General features: G+C 47.7%; 1 protein-coding gene across 1 annotated transcript in view; it reads left to right on the top strand.

Moving 5' to 3' along the window:
- Nucleotides 1–19,291, top strand: part of LOC144686486 (A disintegrin and metalloproteinase with thrombospondin motifs 12-like) — a 665,462-nt gene that overhangs the window by 263,210 nt on the left and 382,961 nt on the right. The window contains exon 4 of the mRNA XM_078551763.1: nucleotides 4,262–4,458. Within this exon, the coding sequence (XP_078407889.1) occupies nucleotides 4,262–4,458 (197 nt within the window). The remainder of the gene's footprint in view (nucleotides 1–4,261; nucleotides 4,459–19,291) is intronic.

A 19,291-nucleotide genomic window follows, 5' to 3' on the forward strand; every position in this document is an offset into this window, starting at 1 on the left:
GCACCTCTGACTGTCCAACATGAGGCTCCGCTCACTTTTGATTTCAACAGCCATGGTTGTGGTCAAGTATATCGTCAGCTTCCCTGTCCTTTCCCCTCCTCCAGTCACTCATCCTTTCCCCCCATCACTGTCGACCCCCCTGGTATCAATGACCACCTCCCTACCATCACCTTCCAACCCACACCCTTGTCGTTGCAGGATGTGCAGGTGAACGTACATGTTCCCTACCTTCCTGAGAATCCCACCCCCATCCACATTGGCCTCTACGACCTCCTCCGTCCCATCCTCAGGGCTTGTGAATACCTCCGAGTCTCCACCAAACATCCTTGCTATCTCTACCACTACCATTGCACCCTCACCCTCCCACCTTACCAGCTCCCTCTGTCCCCTCTCACACTCACACACTCACCATTCCCTCTACCACACCAACCCTCCATTCGCTTCCCAGGAGGCAGTCATTGACTCCACAGACCCCTCCTTGCCTGTTCATCTGAACATCCCCGCCCCTTACTCCCTCCTCCACCCTTACTCCCTCTTCCCCCCGGACACCTTCCCCTCTCCGAGCTCCCTCCTCTACCTGGACACCTTCCTTCACCTTTAACAGCTACCTCCCCACTTGCTGTATTCTCCCCTGTTACACCTTCCTCCCCTGTTCTCCCTCCTCCCCCATTCCAACCTCACTCCCCCAACACCTTTGTTCCCTCCTCCTAACCTCACCCCCCCCGACACCTTCATCTACCCCCTCCCAACCTCATCCCTCTGACACTTTTGTCCTCCGCAACACTCCAACCTCACCTCTTCCCCTCCCCACCCCAGTACACCTTCCTCTCCCAGTCACAGTTGGACCTTCCTCCTCCCCACCCCCGATCATCCGTAGCAGCCCATGGCCAAGACTGTGATGTTCCGAAGCAGACCCGAGACATCAACGGAGACCTCTCACCTCCCTAGAGCTGCCTCATGGCAGAGTCATGTCCATGAGAATCCACCCAGCATGTGATGCACGTGTTCCTCCAGGGCCTGGTAGCAATAGGGCTCCAGCATCTCCTTCTTGAATATCCGTGATCTGTGCAAAACCCTTACGGTAAAACCCGACTTCTGCATGTCACACTTTTCCAGACGTATCCTGGGCTAGTGTGTTTTCCCATTGGCGTGATGGTAAATCGGGTGTGGGGGGACGATTCCGGTCAGGCCATACTTTGCATCCCATTAGCGGGATACAATTTGGGTTCATGCCGTTCTCCAGTGGGATTCACAACATCATCGGATGATCCTGCTCTGATTTCATGCTGGCGAGAAACCGATTTCTGCCCCTCATGCTGAATTGTTGCCCCCCAACCCGCCACCAATGGGACCGGACGATTCCGCCCTATATTGTAACTCACATGAGAAAGAAAATTGGATGACAACAAGAGGGAATCTAACCATCGCCTCTTGACATTCTATGGCATTACCATCGTTGAATCTCCAACTATCAACATCCTGGGGGGGTTACCATTATTGTAGTTCGCCTTACAAACCACCAGGAAACCCAGGTACAGGCTCCGATCGCTTATTAATTCTTCAAGTGTATGCAGGTAGAGACAGCCTTGGGCAATCCAAGACCATACTCTACAGATTACAGCACCTTTTTTATACACAGTTAGTCACGTACACATATTCTAATCTTGTCAACTCACAATCACATGTTCTGGTCATTCATTTCCCGTGTGTACAGTGTTCTCATCCTTGCAAGACTACCATATCTTGCTGATTGTGCAGGAGTCTGTGCCTCCTGACTTCAACACCCACTCTTTGGCCTTGTTCTTTGTTTTCCTCATCCTGTCTAGGTTATCTGCTACTCTCCAGTTCTGCCTTTCTGCTTATATTCTATTTCTACTGAATCACACTTTTAACAAAATCAAATTCTAAAATTGTTAACCCTTTCACCATTGACCAGAAACTGACCTGGACAAGCCACATAATTACTGTGGCCATAAGAGCAGGTCAGAGGCTAGGAATCCTACAGCTACTAACTCACCTCCTGGCTCCGCAGAGTCTGTCTGCCATCTACAAGGCAGAAGTCAGGAACGTGATGAAATATTCCCCACTTGCTTGGATGAGCGCAGCTCCCACAACACTCAAGAATCTTGACACCATCCAGGACAATGCAGCCCACTTGCTTGTTACCCCATCCACAAACATTCAGGTTCTTGATTGGTAAGGGGATCAAAGGTTACGGGGAGAAGGCGGGAGAATGGGGTTGAGAAACTTAGCCATGATTGAATGGCGGAGCAGACTCGATGGGCCGAATGGCCTAATTTCTGCTCCTATGTCTTATGGTCTTATGGTCTTATTCACTCCCTGCACCACCAACGCACAGTAGTAGCAGTGTGTACCATCTATAAGATGCATTGCAGGAACTTGCCAAGGCTCCTAAGACAGCACCTTCCAAACCCACGACCACTATCATCTAGAAGGACAAGGGCAGCAGATAGATGGGAACACCACCACCTGGAAGTTCCCCTCCAAATCACTCAGCATGCTGACTTGGAAATATATCACCATTCCTCCACTGTTGCTGGGTCAAAATCCTGGAACTCCCTAACAGCACTGTGGGTGTATCTACACCACATGGACTGCAGTGATTCACCACAACCTTCTCAAGGGCAATTAGGGATGGGCAATAAACACTGGCCTCGCCAGTGATGCCCACATCCCATGAATGAAAAAGTAGTTACGGTTGAAGTTGCAACAGAGTTAGGAGTGTTTCTAAACTTGTTCACACCATTTCTTCCAAGATTTTCATGGCTCCTCTGCTAAAGTTGGTAGGTGAAGTTGGAGAACTCCCATAAAAACTGAACCCCATATAGATGAAATATTTTTCTGCCAAGTATGCAATGCGTTAAAGTCCTTGCTTAAAGATGAACTAATAATATACAGTGATGATGCACAAGACACCGATATGAATTCTAGAATTAGAGCAACCCAAATACTGGGCTAGATAAAAAAATTCTCCCAAAAGCTGGCTACAAAGCTTCGTAAACTAAAGAAGAACCAATAATGGCAAATGCAGGCTGGCTTGCCAACTTCTTGTCAGCTGCCATATCCCCCCCAGTACATGGAATAACTCTTCACCTTCTCAGTATCATCGGGCAGAAGTTTTCGCCCGTGGGCAGGCACACGCCTGACCCAAACGGGAGTGAAATAGTGCGTGATGATGTCAGCTGAGCGTCCCGACGTCATCGCGCACTGTTGTGATTTTTCGGTCAGTGGGTGCGTGCGAGAGGCAGCATCGCGCCTGCCGATAATTAAAAGGCCTATTAAGGCCCTTAAGTAATTAATTAAACTGTATTTTTCACTGCCGCTCAACCATTTGGTTGGCGGGCGGGTGAAAAGGCCAGGCGGCCTTTGCATTTTTAATGAAATCTCATCAACGGACAGATGAGATGAGGTTTCCAACGGTAACTAAAAAAAACAACAAAAATTTTTATTATCCTTTTTACATGCCCCACTTCATGTGACTGTAAAAAGTTTATTTTTCATTTTAAAATCCTTCAGCTCCCTGAGGTAGTCCTCTGTCTTCGGGGAGCTGTCAGTGCGTGCTCCCCCGTGCATGCACACACTTCCTTGCTCGCGCTCCTCCCGCCTCCCCACCCCGGCAGCACTGAGGCTCTTAGCGCGCCGTTCACGCTGGCCTGCCATTAATTGGCCAGCCAGCGTGAAATCGCGGTCAGTCTCGCGGCCGTTCACAGGCCCGCCCGCCGTGCCCACCCGACAAGGGGAAAATCCTGCCCATTGTCCCCTGAGAATGTCAATGAGGTTCCACAGGGATTGGAAAAAGAATGACGTTTCTGAGAAAGGAAAGCGCAGACCAGACTCTTCAACCCAATGAAATTGCAGAGTGAGTTTTATTCTTTTGACATGGGGATGTAGCCATTCCCATTTTCCCCATTTTCCAATCCGCAGCAGCCTTTTATAAAGTGAGCTGACATAGCTTCTTCTATCTAACGAGCAGACTATAAATATAAATGCTTATTAAGTAGTCTTTCACAGGGGTAGATGGAAATTTTTCCTTCTTTGCTTTCTGTTGAGAACTGGGTAGGAAGAAAGGGAAAAAGAAAGACTTTCATATATACAGTGCCTTGAGGAATCTCCATGTCCCAAAGTTCGTTTGATCCAATGAAGTACTTTTGAAGTGTTGTCACTGTTGCGTATAATTAACACAAATGTGTCAGCGAAGCAGCGTATTGCTAACGCATGTGTTGCTTTTTTTTTGGTACAGATTCTGTTAATAACATCCTGCAGCAAGAGAGACAAAGAGAGAGATGGGAAGAGAGTCAAAGAAGAGGCCGCAGAATCTCCCAGCGATCGATCAGCAAAGAGCGATGGGTTGAAACTTTAGTAGTTGCTGACACCAAAATGATAGAATATCATGGCAGTGAAAATGTGCAGTCATACATCTTTACCATAATAAATATGGTAAGATTAATTGCCTTTTATATTCTTTTCTGAAAAAAAAACAAGTTTGATGACAAACTGATCTCAATGCTCCATCAACTTGAAAATTCTCAGATCCATTCTAATGCTCACCCTTGCACCTGACCTTGCTGCACTATCAAATATTTGAATATTTCTGGTGGGTGCCCATATCAAGAGAAGCGCAACTAACTTGATGTTCATGAGTTGTGGAGGAACAAGATGAACACTGGCAAGCTATTCAAGAATGAATTGGCCAGGCCTCCTCATAACCTTTTCAAAGCATTGGCAGTTGGCCCGCATTGTAAAAAAGTCAATCCTCTTGAAAATTCCAGAGTCCTGAAAGCTGAGTAGCAGGATCTATGATAAGTTATTTCACTAGCCCCATCTTCATCTGATGTAACAGGCCCTGAGTGAGGTAGACAGCACTTCTGCCTGGCCCAACATTCAGTGGGAAACCTCTGGCTGTTCTGGATCAGCTTATGGATACTGATCTGCTTTCTACTTTCAGTATTTTCTGTTTGTTTAAATCATGTTTATACTCCCCAGTTCCACTCTAACTTACTCAATCTGTGCTGTGATGACCCACCTTACCACTTTTTATATTAATTCACAGAGCCCCTATCTTTTTCTTCCTGTCCTCTTTGCCACTCTTTCCCTTCTTTACAGCATCTTCCACATATCAAACAAACCAAGCACTCTTTTGCTGATGATTTAATTATTCTTCAGCTCTTGATCTATTTGATCTCACTGTCCCCTTTGACCATAAGTGGAATTACTGCATCTTGCACCATTGCTAAAGCTGCCTTTCAAAATAAATGAGTTTGAACGATGAAAGTCCTCCCAACCTATTTAGGCTGGATATTCTACCTACTCAAACTCAATGTTGCTTTCTTTAAAAAATGCTCTTATCATTTGGTTACATTTATTGTCCAAGCTTACTTTTATTGTTTATCTGTTCACCTCCTGTGTAAGTGATATTGTGCCACCTCCTTCAACCATTGCAGTCTTTGTAAAGATGCTCACACAATAACATTAGGTAGAGAATTCTGAGATATTGGGCAGAATTTTGCCCTTGTCGGGCGGGCGCTGTGGGTGGACCCGGGAATGGTCGCGAAGCCGACCCCCTGCCCGCGATCAGGCCCTGACAATTAACGGCCAACTTGGCCTTTTCGCACGCCTGCCAATCGAACAGTTAGACGGGCAGTGAAAAATTCGAGTCAATTCGGCTCTTTAAGACCTTAATAGGCCGCTTAATTAATGGTGGGTGCGGCTCCGACTCCTGCGCGTGCCCATCAACCGAAATATCGCGCGAGTGTGCGATGACGTCAGGACACTCGTCCCGCCCAACAAGCAAAAAATTCTGTTCATTGAGATTGAGTCAGTTTGGGGCAAGATGGGTGGTGGTTTGCATGCAGTAAATGCAACCTTTTCAACACTGCCCACATTCGAAGAATACATTTGAAAAAAGGCAGTGTGAATTGGTAAAAATTCTAGCCCTGAAGGGCTGTTGGGATTTTGATTAAATGAAAAAGGGAGAGGGTTTGGAAAGTGAAGAAGTGTTGTTTTTCCCTTCACTCTTTCATGAGATTTGGGCATCATTGGCACGGCCAGCATTGCCCATCCCTAATTTCCCTTGAACTGAGTGGTTTGCCAGGCCAATTCAGTGGGCAGTTAAGAGTTAACCACATTGCTGTGGGTCTGGAGTCACATGTAGGCCAGACCAGGCAGGGCCAGCAAATTTCCTTCCCTCAAGGACACTAGGGAGCCAGATTGTTCAATGTTACAGAAAGTTTGAATCACAGAACGCTAATATCCAGCTACAGCGAGTGATTAGTAAGACAAATGGAATGTTGTCATTTATTGTCAGGGGAATGGAATATAAAATTAAGGAGGTTTTACTACAGTTGTGCAGGACATTTGCGAGACCACATCTGGAGTACTTTGTACAGTTCTGGCCTCCTGACTTAGAGGAATTATTGCATTAAAAGCAGTTGGACAAGTTGGGACTGTATCCATTGGAGTTTAGAAGAATGAGAGGTGATTTCATTGAAACGTATAAGATCCTGAGGGGACCTGACTGGGTGGATGCTGAGAGGATGTTTTCCCTTGTGGAAGAGACTAGAACTAAGGGGCATAGTTTAAAAATAAGGGATCTCCCGTTTAAGACAGAGATTTTAAAAAAATTTTCTCTTCGTGGATTGTGAGCCTTTGGAACTTTCTTCCCCAGAGAGCAGTCGAGGCAGGGTTAGTTAATATTTTTAAGACTGAATTAGATAGATTTTTGACTGACAAGGGAGTAAATGGGTATAAGGGGTAGACAGGAAAGTGGTGTTGAGGCCATGATCCTATCAAATGGTGGAGCTCGAGGGGCCGAGTGGCCTACGGCTGCTCCTAATATGTATGTTTGTACGTATGTTCATGTGCACTTCCCCCTAAGTCTAAGGTATTGGTGTTTGACATCCATTGGGAATGTGAAACTGTTTGAGATAGTTCTTTGACTTGCCCGAACTGCCAGGTATCAATCCCCAATCCCCACATTCCCACTGCTGATTTTAGAATTTCCCTTCAATGTTGGTGTTCCCATTATGGCTTCTCAGTTTGCCACTGCAGCACCCACCAACCGGCCAGCACCACCCTCCCCACCCGGCCCTCCCCAACCTCGCACCTATACCACTATTAATTAGCCTCTGTTTTTCTGCTGCAGGCCTTAGCTTCATCAGTCCAGACTCCAACCTTCTAAATGTCTATTCAGTGTTTGTTTTAAATTGTTTCCTGGTATGTGCTGCTTACCAGACTCCCCGCACCATCACAGTCTTCCATGTACACCAGCAGATTCCCATCAGAAGGCTTTCTCTCTCTCTCTTTCTTTCTCCCTGTCTCTCTTTCTCTCTTCCCCCTCAATCACACACATTCGATAGACAGAGATAGACAGGTAGACATAGATAGCAATAGATAGAGCTAAGTGATCCCACAACCAACGGATCAGATCTAAGTTCTGCAGTTCTGCCACACCCAGTCATGATAATTAAATAACTCATGGGAGGAGGAGGCTCCACAAATATCCCCTTCGCCAATGATGGAGGAGCCCAGAACATCAGTGCAAAAGATAAGGCTGAAGCATTTGCTACAATCTTCAGCCAGAAGTGCCGAGTGGATGATCCATCTCAGCCTCCTCCAGTGGTCCCCAGCATCACAGATGCCAGTCTTGAAGGCTGAAGGCACTGGATACTGCAAAGGCTATGGGTCCTGACAATATTCTGGCAATAGTACTGAAGACTTGTGCTCTAGAACTTGCTGCACCCCTAGCCAAGCTGTTACAGTATAGCTACAAAACTGGCATCTGCCTAGCAATGTGAAAAATTACCCAGGTATGTCCTGTCCACAAAAAGCAGGATAAATCCAACTCAACCCATTACCAATCAGTCTACTCTTGATCATCAGTCAAGTGATGGAAGGTGTTGTCGGCAGTGCTATTAAGCATCGCTAACTCAGAAATAACCTGCTCACTGATACACTGTTTGGGTTTTGCCAGGGCCAATCAGCTCCTGATCTCATTACCTTGGCCCAAACATAGACAAGGGCTGAACTCAAGAGGTGAGGTGAAAGTCACTGCTCTTGACATCAAGGCAGCATTTGACTGAGTGTGGCATCAAGGAGCCCTAGCAAACTGGAGTCAATGGGAATCAGGGGGAAAACTCTCCACTGGTTGGGGTCATACCCAGCACAAAGGCTGTGGTTGTGGAGGTCAATATCTCAGTCCAAGGACTTCACATCAGGGTAGTGTCCTAGGCCCAACCATCTTCAGCTGCTTCACCAGTGCCCTTCCCTCCATCATGAGTACAGAAGTGGGGATGTTCACTGATGATTGCACAATGTTCAGCACCATTCACAACTCCTCAGATACTGAAGCAGTCAATGTCAATATGCAGCAAGACTAACCAACGTTTAGGCTTGGGCTGGTAAGTGGCAAGTAACATTTATGCCACACAAGTACCAGACAATGGCCAACTCCAACAAGAGAGAATCCCATCACCTTCCCCTAATCTTCAAATGCATTACCATTGCTGAATCCCCCACTATCAACATCCTGGAGGTTAACATTGATCAGTAACTGAACTTGACCAGTCTTATAAATACTGTGGCTATAAGAGTAGGTCAGGCTGGGAATTCAGCAGCACGTAGCTCATCTCCTGATCCCCAAAGCCTGTCCACTATCTCCACAGTACAAGCCAGGAGTGTCATGGAATGTTCTTCATTTGCCTGGATGAGATGTTCTTTATTCAGTCATGGGATGTGGGCATCGCTGGCTAGGACAGGGTTTATTGCCCATCCCTAGTTGCCCTTGAGAAGGTGGTGATGAGCTGCCTTGAAATGCTGCAGTCCATGTGGTATAGGTACACCCACAGTGCTGTTAGGAGGGAGTTCCAGGATTTTGACCCAGCAACAGTGAAGGAACAACGATATATTTCCAAGCCAGGACGGTGTGTGGCTTGGAGGAGAACTTCCAGGTGGTGCTGTTCTCATTTATCTGCTGCCCTTGTCCTTCTAGATGGTAGTGGTCATAGGTTTGAAAGGTGCTGTCTAAGGAGCCTTGGTGAATTCCTGCAGTGCATCTTGTGATGGTACACACTGCTGCCACTGTGCATCGGTGGTGAAGGGAGTGAATGTTTATGGAAGGGGTGCTAATCAAGTGGGCTGCTTTGTCCTGAATGGCGTCAAGCTTCTTGAGTGTTGGAGCTTCATTTATCCAGGCAAGTGCAGAGTATTCCATCACACTCCTGACTTGTGCCTTGTAGATGGTGGACAGGCTTTAGGGAGTCAGGTGGTGAGTTACTCACTACAGGATTCCTAGCCTCTGACCTGCTTTTGTAGCCACGGTATTTATATGGCTAGCTCAGTTCAGTTTCTGGTCAATGGTAATCCCTAGGATGTTGGTAGTTGGGGATTCAGTGATGGTAATCAGTGATCTCTTGTTGGAGATGGTCATTGCCTGGCATTTTTATCATGCGAATGTTACTTGCCACTTGTCAGCCCAAGCCTGGATATTGCTCAGGTCCTGCTGCATTTGGACATGGGCTGCTTCAGTATCTGAGGAAGCGCGAATGGTGCTGAACATTGTGCAATCATCAGTGAATATCCCCATTTCTGATCTTATGATGGAAGTAAGGTCATTGATGAAACAGTTGAAGAAGGTCGGGCCTGGGACACTACCCTGAGAAACCCCTGCAGTGATGTCCTGGAGCTGAGATGATTGACCTCCAACAACCACAACCATCTTCCTTTCTGCTAGGTACGACTCCAACCAGCAGAGAGTTTTCCCTCGATTCCCATTGACTGCAGCTTTGCTAGGGCTCCATGATGGCACACTCGGTCAAATGCTGCCTTGATGTCAAGGGCAGTCACTCTCACCTCACCTCTGGAGTTCAGCTCTTTGGTCCATGTTTGAACCAAGAGTGTAACATACTGTCTCCCCCCACCCCCCCGACATTATCTTGTCCTGGTTTCCCTCCACCTACAGTACCTCTCTGCTCCTGGTTTCAACTTGCTCTTACCCACAGGCCTGGCCACCTTGTTCCATGTGAGCAGCAGTTTATGACAGTCCAGCTACATTTGTTGTTCTTATTCTCCATGTTTCCTCCCATCCTATGCCCTGCTGCTGTCCAGTTTCCTTCCAGGCTTTGAGTTTCTTTCCCATCTTGGCTGTTGCAACTGCTGCTGGATGTGCCAGTACCAATCAGGGATATGGCTCTGCATTCAATGGCAGAATGAACTACAGAGGGGTAAAGCTGGATTCCGCCCAGGCCTATTTCTCAGTCTTAGTCAGTAGTCCATTCCTGCTCCCTCCCTGCCTAGGATAGCTCCTAGTTTGAAACGGAGAAGAATACTAACCTGAAGAAATGTTGCAAAAGAATGGAAAAATTGTTTCATAAAACTGAATGGTGATACATATAGCATCATACCTTAAAGGAATCATGGGCCTTCATTTTTCGGGCGCAAGCGATTGGTGGGCCCGGTAGCAGATGGGAGATGGGCCCCCGACCGTGATCGACCCCCAACCGTGATTTCATGCTGGCTAGCCAATTAATGGCCAGCCAGCATGAAACATGCCCGGAGAAAGGCTCAGCACTTCCGGTGGGGGCGGGAAGAGGGCGGGCACTGACGTCACTGCGGGTGCTGGTGAGAACTTCCACTGAGCTCCCAGAAGGCAGACAGCTGCCTCAGGGAACTGCAGACCTCCCCAGAAAAAGCGAAACAGCAAAAATCCTGCAAAATATGCCCATGCAGCACAATCAGGCACCTGAAAGCTTACCTCATTAAAAAAAAAACAGTCCCCAGATATCTCCTTTTATTTTATTTCCCCACGGAGATTTCATTCCGCCCTGGATCGAGGTTTAAGCAAAAATGTAAAGGCTGCCTGGCCGATTGGCCCGTCCGCCAACCATAAAAGTGGACAGGCCACGAAAAATCACTTTCAATTTCTTCATTAATGGGCTTACTTACCTGCTCAATTGTCAGCGGGTGCGCTTCTGACTGCTGCGCGCGCCTGTCAAGCGAGATATCGCGCAAATGCGGGATGACGTCAGGACGCTCGCCCGACGTCATCTCACCGCTGCTTTGCGGCCGGAAGGGTCAGGCTCCCGCCCACCTGCGGCAAGTAAAATTCTGGCCATGGATTCATCTCTTATTTCAAGATGACAAGTTGAATGATTGGCTTAGAGATTGCTGCCTGCTGAAATGTGACAAGATGCAGGTATATCATTGAACAGTTGTTTGGCATGCTCAAACCTGGTGAATAATGCTTAAGTAGCACACAAAAGAGTTCCAATCCTTTCGATTGCTTGTGTTTCACACTAATGTTTTGGTGAATTTACTTATCTCAGTCAATCGGTGGCAAAATCATTGAAATTTATCTTGGTATCATTGGAGAGAAGGAAAGATTGTCCTCGGTTTGATCGCAATTCACTGAACTCTGCTGGAGTGCAGATGTGCGGGTATTGGATGAGGATTAGCTTGAGACCAGCTGTGATATTTGAAGAAAAAAAATAGCCTTTTATTGACCCTTGATCTTCTGCTCTCTTGAAAGCTAATTTGTATAAAGCCAGCCATTGATATCATGTCCCACGTTCAATCAACAGCCATCATCTTAACTGCACTGACCAAAATTGGCTCCTTGTCCTCCAAATACTTTAACTTAACATTTTTATCCTTGTTTTCAAATCCCTCCATTGTTTCTTTTCTGCTTGTTCCAGTATTATCACCTCAAATTCACATCACCTTGCCCCCACCCACCCCACCTCATCTTCCATATCCAGTTAATCTTTTGACCTGGTCTCCTGTGCATCCTCCCATTCAGCCATTCACCACTGGTGGGAAAAAACCCTAGGCTGCCTTGATCCTCTTGGTCAGAAAATCCCAAATCTCACTGCCTCTCCCCTCTTCATCTTTCTGAAGACTCTCAAGACTCAACTTTTTACGCAGTTTTCAGTAACTTCTGTTACCTCTGTCGCTATGGGCCAGTATACATTCCTTTATCCCTTGTGCCAATGTTACTTCATTTTTCCCCTCCTCTGTAATGTGTGTTGGAATATTTTCCATGTTGTGGATGCTGCATAAAGGTAAGACTCCTTTACTCAGCCCTAGATTATCTATGCTCTCCCACCTTTTGGTGGTATTGTGTTGGCTAAATGCTGAGGATTATCTGGTAACTATAGTAAAATCGTACCTTATATGTCTTCTGAAGCCACATTGTAAAGGCACTGCTTAATCTGGAATATCCTCATCACTGGTAAACTAGTAAAAGTTGAATCACAATTCACTTTTACAACAATCCAGCTCGCGACAGAATTCAATAATGTATCTTAAGATAAGAACATAAGAAATAGAAGTACGGCCGTTTGGCTGCTTTGCCATACTCTATGATCATGGCTAATCTTCAAACTCAACTCCACCTTTACACTCTTATGACACAGCAGTTGATAAAGGCTGAGTTGTTTAAATCCCAGAGGGAAACTTGAACAACTGTCATAACATATATTTTCAATTGCTTTGTTTGAGATGCAGCTCTGAATTCAGGACTAAGACCACCAAGCCTCAATAGGGTTTTTATATAAGACTAAATTAAACATTTATTAATTTATTAATTAATAAACAAATTAAACACATACACATGTCTACAAATTACTGCCATAATAACTTTTAAACGAATCCCCAAATTAATCACTCCCAGGTAAATCTTCACCAAGGCAACAGCAACCCATAGATTTTAAACAGACAATGGGCAAAGCACATTTGACCTTACAAATTCAAAATGAAGTTCCTTGCAATTTGGTTCCTTCACAGACACAGTTGTAGGCTTACGGTTGGTTAGATCTTAAATACCTCTGACTTATACATATAAACGCCTTTCTGTTTATACCTAGCTTCCCCTATGAATGTAAATTTTCCATTGTATTACTTTATTCTTTTACAATTTTACCTCTCCTAACAATAATCCTTTCATTCCACCAATTTTATTAGTAATATAAACACGTTGCTTGGCATCTCCCAGCTAGGTGCAAGATTTTACTCCCATTCTTGAATGCTTTATTCAACAAATGCAAATGTACACTTTACCTTCTCCTCCTTACATTTATCTAATTAACATCTCAAAACTACTATATATCAAAGCACCCAGACTAGCTGGCTTTAATCCAATTAAGACACACACAGACACACACATAGGGCTGAATTTTGCTGTCGGTGAGCAGGGGGCGGGGCCCGCTCGTCAACGTGTAAAATGACACGGGATGGCGTCGGGGGGAACCCCTGACATCATCCCGCCCCATTTAAATTTTCAGGAAGGCGGGGGCACAGCAAAATCAGCTTCGGGCCCACCGACCTGTCAATGGCTAATTGAGGCCATTGACAGGATCATTGAAACAATTAAAGGACCTGCCCGTCCAAACTTAAGGTTGGCGGGCAGGCCAGGAGCCCCAGCGGGAATTAGAAAAAACATGAAACCTCATCCACCGGCGGGATGAGGTTTCATGTAGGGATTTTAAAAGTTTAATAAAGTTCTAGTGTAATTTATGAACATGTCCCATCTCATGTAACATTGTCACATGAGGGAGACATGTTAAGGAATTCTTTTCCTATTTGTAACGTTTTTAAAACTGTCAATGATCTCCCGGAGGCTGCACTTAGCCTCAGGGAGATGTGCACTCTTTCGTGCGCATGCGCAAAAGAACGCACTCTCGCATTTGGGGAATCCCCCCGCCCGCACAGGAAGCGCATAGCGCGTCTCGCCGGACGTCACGCTGGGCGGGCCCTAATTGGCCCGCCCACGTAAAATGGCGGCAGGGCCCACTTCTCCGGCGGGTATTGTCTCCCCGCCCGCCGGAGATTGGGTCAGGCCAGCCCGCCCGGTAGGCAGAAAATTCTACCCAAAGACACACACATAAACATAGAACCTACTACAAGTCCAATTTAAAAATAATTTTAAATTTAAGCTTGAGTTGCGTCAAGCTGGTGACAGACACTCTGTTCAGGCGTGCATTAACTTTCATTCACAACCGCACGGTCGAGGCCAGCCAGGCACAGCAAGCCAGAGGCTTTGCAACGATTGCTGGGTTCCCCCACGTCCAGGTTGCAATCGACTGCACATATGTGGCCATCAAGGTGCCAGTGGGTGAGCCCGGTGCCTTCGTCAACAGGAAGGGCTTCCACTCCATGAACGTGCAGATTGTGCGTGACCACAGGATGCAGATTCTGCAAGACTGTGCAAGGTATCCAGGCAGCTCCCATGACGCTTACACCCTGAGACACTCCCAGGTGCCGGGGCTCTTCAGTGCTCCAGCCCGGCTGGATGAATGGCTGCTGGGTGACAAGGGCTATCCCCTCAAAAGGTGGCTCATGACGCCCCCCCCCCACCATCCAAGAACAGAGGCCGAGAAGCGGTATATTAGGAGCCACGGCACCACAAGGGCCATGGTAGAGAGAACCACTGGTCTTCACAAGATGCGCTTCCAATGCCTGGACCGTTTGGGGGCGCACAACCCCCCAGATCATGTGTCACTGATAGTGGTTGCATGCTGTCCTCTCCACAATTTGGCGCTGGAAAGGGGGGTCACAGTGGAGGAAGAAGATGTAGACATAGATGCTCCGGCTGCACACGATGAGTCCAGTAGTGAGTCCGAGGACAAGCACACTCAGGAGAACACTGAGGGAGTAGACGCTGACCTGGGCAACTTCTAGGGAGGCAGGGACACCCGGGAGGCTTTGATCCAACGCTCCTTCAGCTAGCACACCACAGATGAACCTCCAATACATGCTAGGCTCCATACTCGATACCTGAGAGCAACATTTGCTTGGTTAGGAACATTAACTATGTGCCTTTTCAATAAAGCTCAATGTCAAACAAGTCACTCATAACATCATGGGTTCCCCTTCACTTGCAGAACTAATGAAGCACCCAGAGGCTTGTTGAGAACTAAAACATTTAATGATTGCAGACTTGCATACAGAAATGAAAGTCCATTAAAAGGTGTTGAGCAACACACCTACTGAAAAACCACTGAAACAGTGGGGGCAAAAGAAAATCACCAGTGATAAGCCCTTGGTGTACCAAAGATGTTTGTGGGTGCTACATCTAGGTGCTGCCCCCTTGCTGGCACCGGCATTTGCGATAGCCTGCTGACTCTGTTGTCCTGTTGTCCTCGATTACCTCGGTGGGCATCCTCTGGCCTGTAGAGCCTGTGCTGGCTCCGACTGGGAGGGAACGGCCAGTGGCACTGCTGGCATCCCCCCAGTCGCCGCAGCCTCATCAGATGCCACGGTCACTGGCAGAGGGGCGGAGGGGCTGCTGCCCTCATCCGAAGTGCCCTGAGAGGAGCCCGCAGAGACAATAGGCAGCTTGTGTGCCAACATGAGGTCACTTCGGACCTCCCTGCTCACCATTGATGGATGCGCACCTAACTGGGATTCTGGGTGCCCAATCCATCTCGCACACTGACACTGACCAGCTGAGGTCAATGCCACTGTGAGAGCTTGCAGGTCCGAGCACAACCGCAGGAAGCCCTGATTCTGTTCCTGGAGCTGCTTCTCCATGAGAGTTGCCACTCTCTCCATGGAGGAGGCATTGTGCTCGGCCATGAGGGTCATTGCATTGCTCTTGCACCGCATGGACTCATCCATCACGGAGACCATGGCACACATTCCCTCATGTATCTCCACCTGATCCTCCCGCACACCCTGCTGGACTTCCAGCATCTGCTGCCTCAGGGGCGACTCCAGAGGCACATCATCAGCCACCGACTGAGCATTTTCCTAGTCCCCAGCAGTCCCCCGACTGCTGACGCCCTGGGCAGTCTCTGCCCCCGCCTGCGAGTGTGAAGTGCCCTCACTGCTGTGCAGCGAGACAATAGCTAACAATCTTATCCCCACCGAAGTGCTGGTATCTGCGCTGGTGCCTGCCTTGCTGAGATACTGTGACGCTGGTGCGTTTATATCTTCTTGGCCCTCGGGGCTCAGTGGCGGTCCCTCTGCCTCCTGAGACTGGGCGTGTTCTGGAGAGGCTGAAAGGAAGAACAAGGACGTTTGATTAGCTGAAGTCACCATGCTGTTAATGTGCATGCCTGGCACCCGGATCAGGATGTGCTCCTCCTTCCATTATCAATGGGCAACCCATGTTGGATGCTGAAATCAATATACAGCCAACAGTGGAATGTTTGCACTGACAGTCATTGCGACCTCAGTGCACACGGCACTCTTACCTCCCAGTGGCACCCCAACCTCACCGCTGCCTGTAGGCCTGGGCCCATGGCGCCTCTCCAGCCTCCTGCTCGTATCTGATGATGATGAGAAGGTGGGCCTGCCCTCCGCCAGTCCACATCCGTTCGGCATTATTGTGTGCGGCCTTTTCCTGAAAGGAGAGAGGGGCATTGATTAGTCCACCCTGTACCTGCATTGCCATTGCAGCCCTGCCACCCCCACCTGAGGAAAACATGGCAGTGCTCATCCAATTTGCGACCTGGAGCCACCATACACTCACTCCAAGCAGCCAGAGCTCACCCCTTGCCCAGATACTGCCACCATCACATTTGCCACTCACACTCTAAGACCTTCCAAACCCATGTACACTACCAGCTGGAAGAACAATGGCAGCAGATGGATGGCTACACTGCCACCTGGAAGTTCCCCTCCAAGTCACCCAGCATCCTGACTTGGAAATGTTTCAGCGCTGGAGCTCGCTCAAAACAGCCCTGTGGGTGTACCTGCCCCACATGCAGCGGATACAGAAGGCAGTTCTCAGGGGCAACTAGGGATGGGCAATAAATGCTGGCCCACCCAACAAAGGCCACATCCTGTGAATGAATGAATGCAAAAACAAAATTCTGAGTTGGGAGGGCAGGATTGGGGTGGGGGGCAACCTAACTGCTGTGCTAAGTGACCCGTGCCAACACGGTACCCACCCTTCCCGATCGCAGGAGATTATTGAACCGCTTGTGGCACTGCATCCAGGTGCGTCTCACCACATCGTGAGAGCTGACCCTTTCTGCCACCTCCTCCCAGGCACGTTTCATCATGTGGGTGGGCCTCCTCCTCCTGTCCCTTGGCACAAGGATGTCATGGCGTGCTGTCACCTCCTCGAGGAGGGTAGCAAGGCACTCAGCCGAAAATCTCGGGACACACTGCCCCGCCGACCTGCCCTCCCGCCTGGCCTGCTCTCTGAGAGTGCTGTCAGACACCCTCCTGTGCGAAATCGGTGACAGCCTTTGGAAGGCTGCCTGCGTCGTTCCTGAATAGGCCCCCAGGGCGCCATTGGACCCGGCAGTCATTTGGCTCCTACTGCCGCCTGCCCCTTCCCGCTGTTCTCTGGAGCCACGATTCACACAGGGCGGGCCTTAATTGACCCGCTCACGTAAAATGGCGGCACAGAGCCGATTGTGGGCAGTGATCAGATCCACGCCCGGCCATGCCCGCTCTTGAACAGCCCGTCCACCATAAGTAAAATCCTAGCCATTAATATCTCTTCATGACAACAACCTATCCCCATTTGTTTTTTATTTGTTCATGGGACTTGGGCATCGCTGGCTAGCCCAGCATTTATTGCCCATCCCTAATTGCCCTTGTTCAGAGGGCATTTAAGAGTCAACCACATTGCTGTGGGTCTGGAGTCACATGTAGGCCAGACCAGGTAAGGACAGCAGATTTTGTTCCCTAAAGGACATTAGTGAACCAGATGGGTTTTTACGACAATCGACAATGGTTTCATGGTCACCATCAGACTTTTAATTCCAGATTTTTAAAAATTGAATTCAGATTCCACCATCTGCCGTGATGGGTCTTGAACATTACCCTGGGTCTCTGGATTACTAGTCCAGTGACAATGCCACTATGCCACCACCTCCCCATATCCCTTGATTCCCTTAGAATATAAAAAATTAACAATCTCAGTCTCAAATATACTCAACAGTCCTCTGGGATTGAGACTCCCAACGATTCAGTGAACAAATTTCTTCTTATCTCAGCCCTAAGTGACTGGCCCCCTATTCTGAGATTTGCCCCTAAGTTCTAAACTCTCCAGCCAGGGGAAACAGCCACATAGCATCTACCCATATCAAGCCCTCTCAGAATCTTACATGTTTCTATGAGATCAGCTCTCATTCTGCTAAACTCTAGGGAGAATAGTTCCATTCTCCTCAATCTGTCTTCATAAGACAATCTCTCATCCCATGAATCAATCTAGTATCAGTGTCAAGAATGTACACAACTCATTGATGTGCAAACTTAGTTATAATGTGTAGCTGCATTTCACATTTGAATTGGAATCCTACAGGATAGCCTCTTGTGTTTTGCTTTATCATGGTATTAATTTACATTGCAGCAGTGCAAACCAAAGATGCATCCTCTGACATAGGCCACGATTTTACAGTCGGCATGCAGGGGCAGGCCTGACACGCCAGCTTGTAAAATGACGCGCGATGATGTTGGACGTGTGTCTTGTGATGTCTCGTTCGGTTGGCAGGCAGGCGAAAAGGGCAAGCAGCCTTTATGTTCTTTAGGAAACCTCATCCATGAGCGGGATGAAGTTTCCTAAAGGTTTTACAAATTAAATAAAAGGTTTTTCTGAAAAATAAAATGTCCCATCTCATGTGACACAGTCAGATGAGGGGACATGTTTCATTAAACTTTTATTACGTTTGTTTATTTTTTTCAAAACCCGACTCTCCCTCCTCCCCCCCGCCCGCACAGGTAGCACTCAGTGCTACCGATCACGTATTATGTTGGGCAGGTCTTAATTGGCCCACCCGCGTAAAATGGCGCTGTGGGGCCGATGGTGGGCGGCGGTCAGCTCCGTAACTGCCCCCGCCGAGCCCACCCGACGCAGGAAATATTGAAGTGCCTCCATGGGAATAGGTAATACTCAGTATTAATGAAAGTCTATAACACGAATGGTAATAACCAATTTAATATTGTGACTTGTGTTTCAATCTAATTGATATTTGTGAAATAAATTTGAAAATGTTTTGTTTTGAGTCTGACTTAACTTGCCCGTAGTTATATCTCGCAAGAGTTAAGTGCTTTGCGCTGATAGCCCTGGCAACTATCTGAGGCTGAAATGAGATTTGTTTGCCTTTTTGTTCTATTTGATCCTGAGATGGCTTTCTGACCACATAATGATGCCGTCACTGTCTATTTTACTTCTGTAACATTCCCCTGCCACAACTAATCTGTTTGCTGAAACCATCACCCATGTCTTTGTTACCTCTAGGCTTGACAATTCCAGTGCACTCCCGTCTGGTCTCCCACTTCTCTGTAAAATTGACATTATCCAAAAATCTGCTGCCCATGT

Source organism: Cetorhinus maximus, chromosome 1 (assembly GCF_964194155.1).
Source record: "Cetorhinus maximus chromosome 1, sCetMax3.hap1.1, whole genome shotgun sequence".
Classification (NCBI taxonomy): Eukaryota; Metazoa; Chordata; class Chondrichthyes; order Lamniformes; family Cetorhinidae; genus Cetorhinus; species Cetorhinus maximus.